The 9595-nt window shown below is 45.2% G+C and overlaps 1 protein-coding gene across 1 annotated transcript; it reads left to right on the forward strand.

Moving 5' to 3' along the window:
- Positions 1-1129: 1129 nt before the first annotated feature.
- Positions 1130-9075, forward strand: PERM1 (PPARGC1 and ESRR induced regulator, muscle 1). Its single transcript, XM_070759245.1, has 3 exons — positions 1130-2867; positions 5049-5162; positions 8852-9075. The coding sequence occupies exons 1-3, from the start codon at positions 1130-1132 to the stop codon at positions 8938-8940; spliced, it is 1941 nt and encodes a 646-aa protein (XP_070615346.1). The 3' UTR covers positions 8941-9075.
- Positions 9076-9595: the final 520 nt, after the last annotated feature.

A 9595-nucleotide genomic window follows, 5' to 3' on the forward strand; every position in this document is an offset into this window, starting at 1 on the left:
AGAGAGAAATGAGCAAAAAGGGGAGGAAAAAAGAGAAATGAGAAAATGATTGAGACAGAGAATGAGAAGAAAGAGAGAGAAACAAAAGAGAGAGAGAAGTGACTCTTGATTTAAAGCATATGATAAAAAGCACCCAAAAGAATGAGAGAAAAAACCCAGCCCTCACCTGTTTTTGGAAATGGTTCAAGAGTGTGTATACACACACACACACAAGGGGGGGGGAGGAGACAGGGATGGAAAAAGAGAGGAGAGTGTCTTAGGTTGGTGGTGTGCCCCAGGATTTTGTAAATGTAAAAAATGTGCCGCAGCTCAAAAAAGGTTGAAAATCACTGGCTTAGTGGTAGCCCTCACCAATTGCAAACTGGGTTCTCTTTTTTGAGATTAACCAAGGGGCAGCTAAGTGCTGCCATCTCCTGGAGATTTTTATATTGCTTCCTTATTCTTTACTATTACTCCATTCACATTTCCCCCTTCTGTTCAGGCACTTTGTTTTTAAGTTTGGTGATGGGGCTCTTTGGATTGTTGTTACTATATTTTTGTCCCCGTTTTCTTTTTTTATTATGGAATCGGTTATCTGCCTTCCAGAGTTACGTTTTTTAAGATGGTCAGCCATAAATACACTGCCAAAATACATATCAAGGTGTACAGCTACCCAAAGGGTCTGTTTCTGTTCTCACAAAACTTCTCTCTCTCCCCACCCCTTTCTCTCTCTCTCCCTGTATGTGTGTGTGTGTGTGTCTTCTCTCTGTTTGTCTCTCTCCTTGTCTCTCTTCTCTCTCTCCCTTTCTCTCTCTGTCTCTCTTCTCTCTCACCTACTCTTTCTGTTTCTCCCTGTGTGTCTCTCTTCTCTCTCTCATTCTCTCTCCATCTCTCTTCTTTCTCTCTCTCTCTCTTCTCTCTCTCATTCTCTCTCCATCTCTCTTCTTTCTTTCTCTCTCTCCCTGTCTCTCTCTCCCTGTCTCTCTTCTCTTTCTTCCTCTCTCTGTCTTTCTTCTCTCTCTTTCTCTCCATCTCTCTTTTTTCTCTCTGTCTGTCTTCTCTCTCTCTCTCTCTCTCTCTCTCCCCACTCCCCAATCCCTTCCTTCTCCTCCTCCTCCTCCAAACTCCACTGAATATTTCATCTCTCCAGATGGAAAATTTTGAATACAGCATCCAGCTGAATGACCGCGATTGGGCTGAATTTTACTTTGTCTCCGAAGAGTGCCGCTTGATCCCTCCGGCCTTGGCCGCGGCTGAAGAACACCTCCTGAGTGATCCAGAGGAAGGGGAGGCGGACGGGAAGAAGGACCCCTTATTAGCCCACCCAAAAGCCAGCCGTCTCGCCTCCGATGATCTCCCAGGCGGGCGCCTATTTGCAGAAGATGCTCTCTCAGGCAGCGAAGACGAAACTGATTTGAGCTCCGTCGGCAGGTTTCTCTGCAGAGGCCTTCCTTCCCAGCCCTCCCCAAACCCCTTCTCTGCCCCCCCTTTGAACCCTCAGCCGCCAGGACCCACTGCCTCTGTTGCTGAAGAAGAAGAAGAAGAAGACGTAGTAGCAACAACAGTAGGTTGTCCCATGGATCCCAAAACTAAGGCGGAAGCCCACGTCACCCAAGATGGAGATTCTGAGGAACCACACGCAAAGCTGGAGGTGGGAGAAAAATTTCTGGTGCCGCTGCCCCTGAGTTCGAGTCCTGCGGCAACTATGGAGAGTCCGGCGGGAGCAGCAAATGTCTTGAAATCAAGCCATCCCCAAGACCATACTGCTTCTGCAACCTGCAAATCCCCAGGATCCACAAGCGACATTTCTGGAAAACCTGCCTTGCCCAAGCGGAGCGATGATGCCCTAGATCCCAGTTCCCTCGGGGTTTCTTCTGTTCTTTCCCCAACTTCTGGGGAAGCTGGTCATCCAGAGAAGGAATCCCTCCAGGTTGCCTTGACGACCCCATTCCAGAAAACGCGTTCCCTTTCTTCGGTCCAGGTGATGCCACGGTCGGACAACAGTAGGGCAAGGACTTCCAGAAAGAATAAAAGGGATGTTCTGAAAACAGAGATGGGAGAAGAGCAGAGTAGGAGTTTGATCCCTAATATTCCTCAAGAAGTAGACCAAGCCAAGGACAATGGGTTGGAAGGATGCCCAGGGGGTTTAGAGGAAGGTGGCTCTCTGGAGGTGGACCACAGAGGAACTGCCCCTTCGTCAGGAAAGATGGAAAGGCAGAATCATGGAGAACCTTGTCTCCACCTTGGCACGGCTGTCACGCTTGAAGGAGAGTGTTTAACTAAGACTCAAGAAAACCCAGGACTTGTTCCTTACCCTCCAAAGTTGAACGACTCTTCAGAAGAAGCTTTAACTAACATAACGTGGCCCGAGGTCTATGACTATTTCTTCTCCGATGATCTCCATGAAATCGAGAGGCCACCATCGCCGGAGGGGAAAGCGTGGAAGACCAGCCATCAATCACAGCTACCGGCAATGTCGGGTCCTGAAATGTATGAATATTTCTTCCAGGATGTAGGTGAGTTTATGACTGAAGAGGAGACTTGGAGCCAAGTCGGTCCTTTGGAGACGTCCCTCAACGACTTCGAAGAGCTGCCGTCCAATGTGAACGCCGATCCCATGGGATTCCCAGAAGTGTGCGAGCACTTCTTTGCACACCAACCGCAAGACAAGAGCAGCCAGAGGACAAACATCTTGGCCGTGCGGGCTTCAGAGTTAGGAAAGGCCATGAGAGCATTAACATCCCTTGTAGGTAGGCCAGTTCGCTTTCTCCAATCACGGTCGAGGCGCCGAAGATCTCAAGCAACAGTGATGCTCGTATCTCCAACACCTCTGGATGCAACATCCCCAAGAAGACCAGAACACCTTGGGGTAGCTGTCTTTAAACCAGGTATTCATTGTTTTCCCCATCCTTAACTGAGCTTCTGGCTCAACCTCCATTTGCTACTAATACTGAGACCTCTTTTGGAATACTGTGTCCAGTTCTGGAGACCTCACCTACAAAAAGACATGGATAAAATTGAACGGGTCCAAAGACAGGCTACAAAAATGGTGGAAGTAGTAGTAGTAGTGCGAAGACAGGTGGGGCCAGCCAGGTGTGAATTGGGGGGGGGTGTTCTCTAAACTGCAATAAATCTTAGCTGGAAGTTCTCCCGAACCCCTGTGAACACCCAGCAGCCTACTCCTGGACTGGAGACACACAACACAGCTTTCCTTTTTCAAAAATGTTGAATTTTCTTCCCTCCTCTGGAGCGAAGAGGCAGGAGTGCTTCCTTGGAAGGAAAATATGACAAAGATTAAAATCCATGAACGAGCCAGGGCAGACATCTAAGAGGTGTTTCCCCCCACCCCTTGCTTTCTAATCCATTAAGGAGGAGGGCAATGCTACGAGAGCTGAATGAATACAGCTCTGGCCAACTTTTGTTTTGCAAAAGTTGTAAAACTTTGTGTCCGGTTCTGGAGACCTCACCTACAAAAAGATATGGATCAAATTGAACGGGTCCAAAGACGGACTACAAAAATGGTGGAAGGTCTTAAGCATCAAACTGATCAGGAAAGACTTCATGAACTCAATCTGTATAGTCTGGAGGACAGAAGGGAAAGGGGGGATGTGATGGAAACATTTAAATACATTAAAGGGTTAAATAAGGTTCAGGAGGGAAATGTTTTTAATAGGAAAATGAACACAAGAACAAGAGGGAACAATCTGAGGTTAGTTGGGGGAAAGATCAGAAGCAACGTGAGAACATATTATGTTACTGAAAGAGTAGTAGATGCTTGGAACAAACTTCCAGCAGATGTGGTTGGTCAAGCCACAGTCACTGAATGTAAACATGCCTGGGATAAACATAGATCCATCCTAAGATAAAATACAGGAAATATTATAAGGGCAGACTAGACGGACCATGATGTCTTTTTCTGCTGTCAATCTTCTATGTTTCTATGTTTCTTGCAAGTTTTGCCCACTGCCCATTGAAAGGCTAAAAAAAACCTACACACAAAAAGCGCCCTTTGCATATTCGGCCAAAAGATGTTGACTCAAAGCGAGTCTACCCCTTTGGATTATTTCCAACTCTAAATTGGGCTTCTGACCTTGGAGAGAGAAGAGATCTGTGAAAACCAAAGGGGGGGGAATTATACTTCAGAGACACTTGAGAGACAGACAACAAACAAACCCCAGGAGATTAAAAAATCCCTCTTTTCTGGAACGTAAAAGCCAAGAACGACCTTTGAAACCTACGGTGGTTTATCTAGCTGGGCCTCGACCTCAGCCGAGTGGAGATTAAGATTGAGAAAAGAAACTTTTTTTTATTTGGCTGGCTGTGATCTGAACGTGGGTTGTGTTTACTTACTATTGGCAGCAACACAGACTTTTTATCATTAGGTTAAAAAAAAACCACAAATAACTGGAAGAAAAAAACAGTTCTCAAAATTTCTCCTGTGGGCATAATAAACCCCAGAGCCCTGTTCCACAAACACATTGTACAAATTAAATAATAATAATAATAATAATAATAATAATAATAATAATAATAATAATAATAACAACAACAACAACAACAGAGTTGGAAGGGACCTTGGAGGGCTTCTAGTCCAACCCCCTGCTTAGGCAGGAAACTCTACACTACTTCAGACAGATGGTTATCCAACATCTTCTTAAAATCTTCCAGTGTTGGAGCATTCACTTCCGTGAATTAACTGTTCTAACTGTCAGGAAATTTCTCCTAGGTTTTAAGTTACTTCTCTCCTTGTTTAGTTTCCACCCATTGCTTTTTGTCCTACCCTCAGGTGCTTTGGAGAGTAGCTTGACTCCCTCTTCTTTGTGGCAACCCCTGAGATATTGGAACACTGCTATCCTGTTCACCCATTGCTTCTTGTTCTCCTCCTTCTCCTCCTCCTTCTTCCCTTCTTCTTCTTTCTTCCCTCCTCCTCCTCCTCCTTCTTCTTCTTCTTCTTCTTCTTCTTCTTCTTCTTCTTCTTCTTCTTCTTTCTTCACTTCTTCTTCTTCTTCTCCTTCTTCTCTTTCTTCCCTTCTCCTTCTTCTCCTTCTCCTTTCTTCTTCTCCTTCCAGAGAGGCCTCTTCAGCTGGTCCTCACCCCCAGGGATCTGTGTCTGGGATTTGTGGCGTTGGCTTCTTGGGCTGTGAAAACCTCTGATCTCCACTCTCCAGATGCTTGGAAGATTGGTAAAGCTTCTCAGGGTTCCTGTTTTTTGGGGAGAAATGAGATTTGGGGGGGTTGGGGTGGGACAAAACTGAAAAGATAACCCAGGAATGCTGACCGACTGGTTCCCCCATCTGAAATGAGGTGGGCAGGAGGAACACCCAAAAGAGGCATTTTTAAAATATATATATATATGTTTTTTTTAAATTCTCACTTCATTTTCATTCCCTCTCTTAACTCCTTATCTTTTCTTTATTACTTTTTTCTTTTCTTTTTTTTTCCCAAGAAAAAGAACACGGCCATGACATATTTCAAACCAACAGCAGAGAGAGAGAAACAGAGAGGCCTGTTTCTCCCTTTATATCTTAAAATATCTTATACCCAGCTTTACATCTCCACTCCTTGTCCAGTCAGTGAAGCAGTGGAAGTGATGTGCCGGTGCCTGGAGGCTGTTGGGGTCTGGATGGGTGCCAACAGACTCAAACTCAACCCTGATAAGACGGAGTGGCTGTGGGTTTTGCCTCCCAAGGACAATTCCATCTGTCCATCCATTACCCTGGGGGGGGAGTCATTGACCCCCTCAGAGAGGGTCGGCAACTTGGGCGTCCTCCTCGATCCACAGCTCACATTAGAGAACCATCTTTCAGCTGTGGTGAGGGGGGCGTTTGCCCAGGTTCGCCTAGTGCACCAGTTGCAGCCCTATCTGGACCATGAGTCAGTGCTCACAGTCACTCATGCCCTCATCACCTCGAGGCTCGACTACTGTAACGCTCTCTACATGGGGCTACCTTTGAAAAGTGTTCGGAAACTTCAGATCGTGCAGAATGCAGCTGCAAGAGCAATCATGGGCTTCCCTAGGTGTGCCCATGTTACACCAACACTCCGCAGTCTGCATTGGTTGCCGATCAGTTTCCAGTCACAATTCAAAGTGTTGGTTATGACATATAAAGCCCTTCATGGCACCAGGCCAGGTTATGTCAGGGACCACCTTCTGCCGCACGAATCCCAGTGACCAGTTAGGTCCCACAGAGTGGGCCTTCTCCGGGTCCCGTCAACTAAACAATGTCGGTTGGCGGGGCCCAGGGGAAGAGCCTTCTCTGTGGTGGCCCCGGCCCTCTGGAACCAACTCCCCCCAGAGATTAGAATAGCCCCCACCCTCCTTGCCTTTCGTAAGCTCCTCAAAACCCACCTCTGCCGTCAGGCATGGGGGAACTAAGATAATCTTTCCCCCTAGGCTTCTACAATTTATGTATGGTATGTTTGTATGTATGATTGGTTTTATAACAAGGGTTTTTAGCTGTTTTAGTATTGGATTTTTACATTCTGTTTTGTCACTGTTGTTAGCCACCCCGAGTCCACGGAGAGGGGCAGCATTCAAATCCAATAAATAAATAAATAAATAAATAAATAAATAAAATAAATAAATAAATAAAATAAACTTTATTTTTAAAGAATGTAAAAGCAGGAGCTCTAGGCCTGAGCCCCCTCCTCCCCTCTTTCTCTCATTCCTTCCCACTTTTTGAGAAAGAAGCAAATTCCGAGAGGCGATTTATATAAGGAGAAAATGGTATTTCCTTCCCTTTTTCCTTTCCCTTCCCTTTTCCTCTCCTCTCCTTTCCTTCCCTTCCCTTCCCTTTTCCTTCTTTCCTCTCCTTTCCTTCCCTTCCCTTCTCTCCCCCTCTTCCTATCCTTTTACTTATTTATTTGTCAAAACATCTACAACAGTGTTTCCCAAAGTGTGGTACACGTATCCCAGGGGGTACAGGAAAAGTTTGATGGGGGTACACGTTGCACCGGAGTTTGGTGGGGATATGCACTGCACCGTGGTTAGCTGCTTGATTGTTATTAAAATACATTCATTTTTTTGACGAGGGGTACTAAGCATTACGAAAATTATAGAAGGGGTGCACATATGTGAAAAGTTTGGGAAACACTGGTGTACAAGATAATAGGTATGGTATAAACATAAACAAAAGCAAAGTAAGCACAGATAAATTTGGACAATAGGACAGTAGAACAGCAACGGTAGGCACGCTGGTGCACTTATGCATGCCCAGGGGTGGGCTGCTGCCCAGACGGGGGGGGGGACGCAGTAGGGTACCGAAAATGGAGCTCCACCCCAGAGCCCCCAATTTGCACTAAAAGATGTTGAATGAAAATTCAGGGCGTCCTGCAGAAGCCACGCCCACAGTGTGGTAGTAAAAATTTTGGTAGCCCTTCACTGAGCAAGCCCCTTAAGGACCTCTTCGGAACGGGGAGAAGTCGACTGTAGACAGTCTAAGTGAAGTAGACCCAGAGACAGGGTTAGGTGAGAACGGTACCTTTATTCAGCTCAGGAAAGGTAAGTGACTTTCAGCGAGTACCGTCTGCTCTACCTGGGAGAAACCGCTCCTTTTATACATTTGCGGTTCCCGCCAAAGCAAGAGCAGCCGCGTCTGAGCCAATCAGGAGCGGAACCCACAGAGTCAGGTAGTGCATTGCGGGCATTGATAGCTCTGTTGCTGAAGTCGTATTTTCTGCAGTCGAGTTTCGAGCGGTTTACATTGACTTTGAATCTATTGTGTGCTCATGTGTTGTTGCGGTTAAAGCTGAAGTATTTCTTGATAGGTAGAACATAGTGGCAGATGATTTTATGAACTACATTTAGGTCAGATCGAAGGTGACGTAGCTCTAAGTTTCCTAAGCCCCAAATTCCAAGTCTGGTGGAATAAGGGATTCTGTTGCAAGCTTAGAAATAGAGGACTCTTCTCTAGTGATGGGCGAACCGAACCCGCACAATTCGGGTCCGTACTGAATTTTGCGGTGTTTGGTATGCCGAACACGAACCCGAAATTTTTCCAAACTTCGGGCAAAGTTCGGGGTTGTGTTCGGCGTGCGGAGCTTTGATGTCACCGGCAGGTTGCTAAGGACGCCAAGGTGATCACTTCCTGGATTCCATGGAATCCAGGAAGTGATCAACTTGGCGTCCTTAGCAACCTGCCGGTGACGTCAAAGCTCCGCCCCCGGAATCTCTTCATGGGAGGGATTCCCTGTTCGAGTTCGGGTTCGGTTCGGGTTCGGCCAAACTTTGCGTAAAATTCGGCTGAACTTGCCGAACCCGAACATTGTTGGGAAATATTTCTGGACTCTCTCGATTGCATTGATGTCCGATATCCTTCCCTTATCTTTTCCTTTCCTTCTTATCTTCCCTCCCCTCCCATCCATTCCTTTCCCCTCCCGTTTCAAAAAGGCTGTTTGTTTGTTTGTTTGTTTGTTTGTTTGTTTGTATTTATATGCTGCCCAACTCCCAAAGGACTCCCAAAGTTATGGCCTTTGCAATAGATTCCCAAATCTGCTAGACAGACTGTTTTAAACAGAATTCACTTTTCTTTTTTGCGTGTTTTGTTTTTAAACTCATAGCCCTCGTGTCTAGCATGCAGCTTGGGGAAACCTAGAAGGTTTTTAAAAGTGGGGGGGGGGAACTAAAGGCCTATGTTTTCTTCTCCCCTCCTTTAGCTAATGCAGAGTTTATTGTTGTAAAAGAAAGAACCTTTTACAGATTGCAGGAACGATAGGAATACTGAGAAGAGGGAAAGAATGTGCAAAAAATGCTTAATGCTGGCTTGGTGCCTTTGCTAAGGAAAACGTTTTAATGTCTTGATCCTATTCATTTATCAGGACATTTAATCTAATCTAGTGTAACATATTGCTTTTTCTTTTCTCTTTTTTCCAGTGCTGTTGGCTAATTTTGGTACCCTCTCGGCCATCCGATGCTTCAGGAGGCAGGTTGTTATGGAAAAGGAAAGTCATCACGAGTCTTAAAGTCAATCCCATTTGGTTGGTGAAGGGAGGGCTTTCCTGCAAAAGAAGGAAGCAAAATTTGGGTCCTCTTGAATGGCCGAAATTTATTGGCAGGGAACAAGGTGAGAAAGAAAGAAGATTAAACCTTCCTAAAAATCAGTTTTAGTTACTATTAAGATCTACCCAACCCGAGCCTCAAATCCTTCCTGCCTACCTTTCTTCTTTTTCTCTTTCTTTCTTTCTTTCTTTCTTTCTTTCTTTCTTTCTTTCTTTCTTTTTTCTTCCTTCCTTCCTTCCTTCCTCCCTTTTTTCTTTCTTTTTCTTTTTTCTTTCTTTTTCTTTTTTCTGTCTTTCTCCCTTCCTTCCTTCTTTCTTTTTCTCTTTCTTTCTTTCTTTCTTTCTTTCCTTCCTTTTTTCTTTTATTATCTTTTTCTTTTTTGTTTCTTTCTTTCCTTCTGTCTGTCTTTCTCCCTTTCTTCTTTCTTTCTTTTCTTTTTCTTTCTGTCTTTCTTTCCCTCACTCCCTCTTTTCTTTCTTTCTTTCTTTCTTTCTTCCCTCCCTCCTTCCTTCCCTCCCTCCCTTTCTTCCTTCCTTATTTTTTCTTTCTTTTTCTTTCTTTCTTTCTTTCTTTCTTTCTTTCTCTGTCTCTGTCTCTCTCTTTTTTCCCCCTCCCTCC

Source organism: Erythrolamprus reginae, chromosome 8, assembly GCF_031021105.1.
Source record: "Erythrolamprus reginae isolate rEryReg1 chromosome 8, rEryReg1.hap1, whole genome shotgun sequence".
Classification (NCBI taxonomy): domain Eukaryota; kingdom Metazoa; phylum Chordata; class Lepidosauria; order Squamata; family Dipsadidae; genus Erythrolamprus; species Erythrolamprus reginae.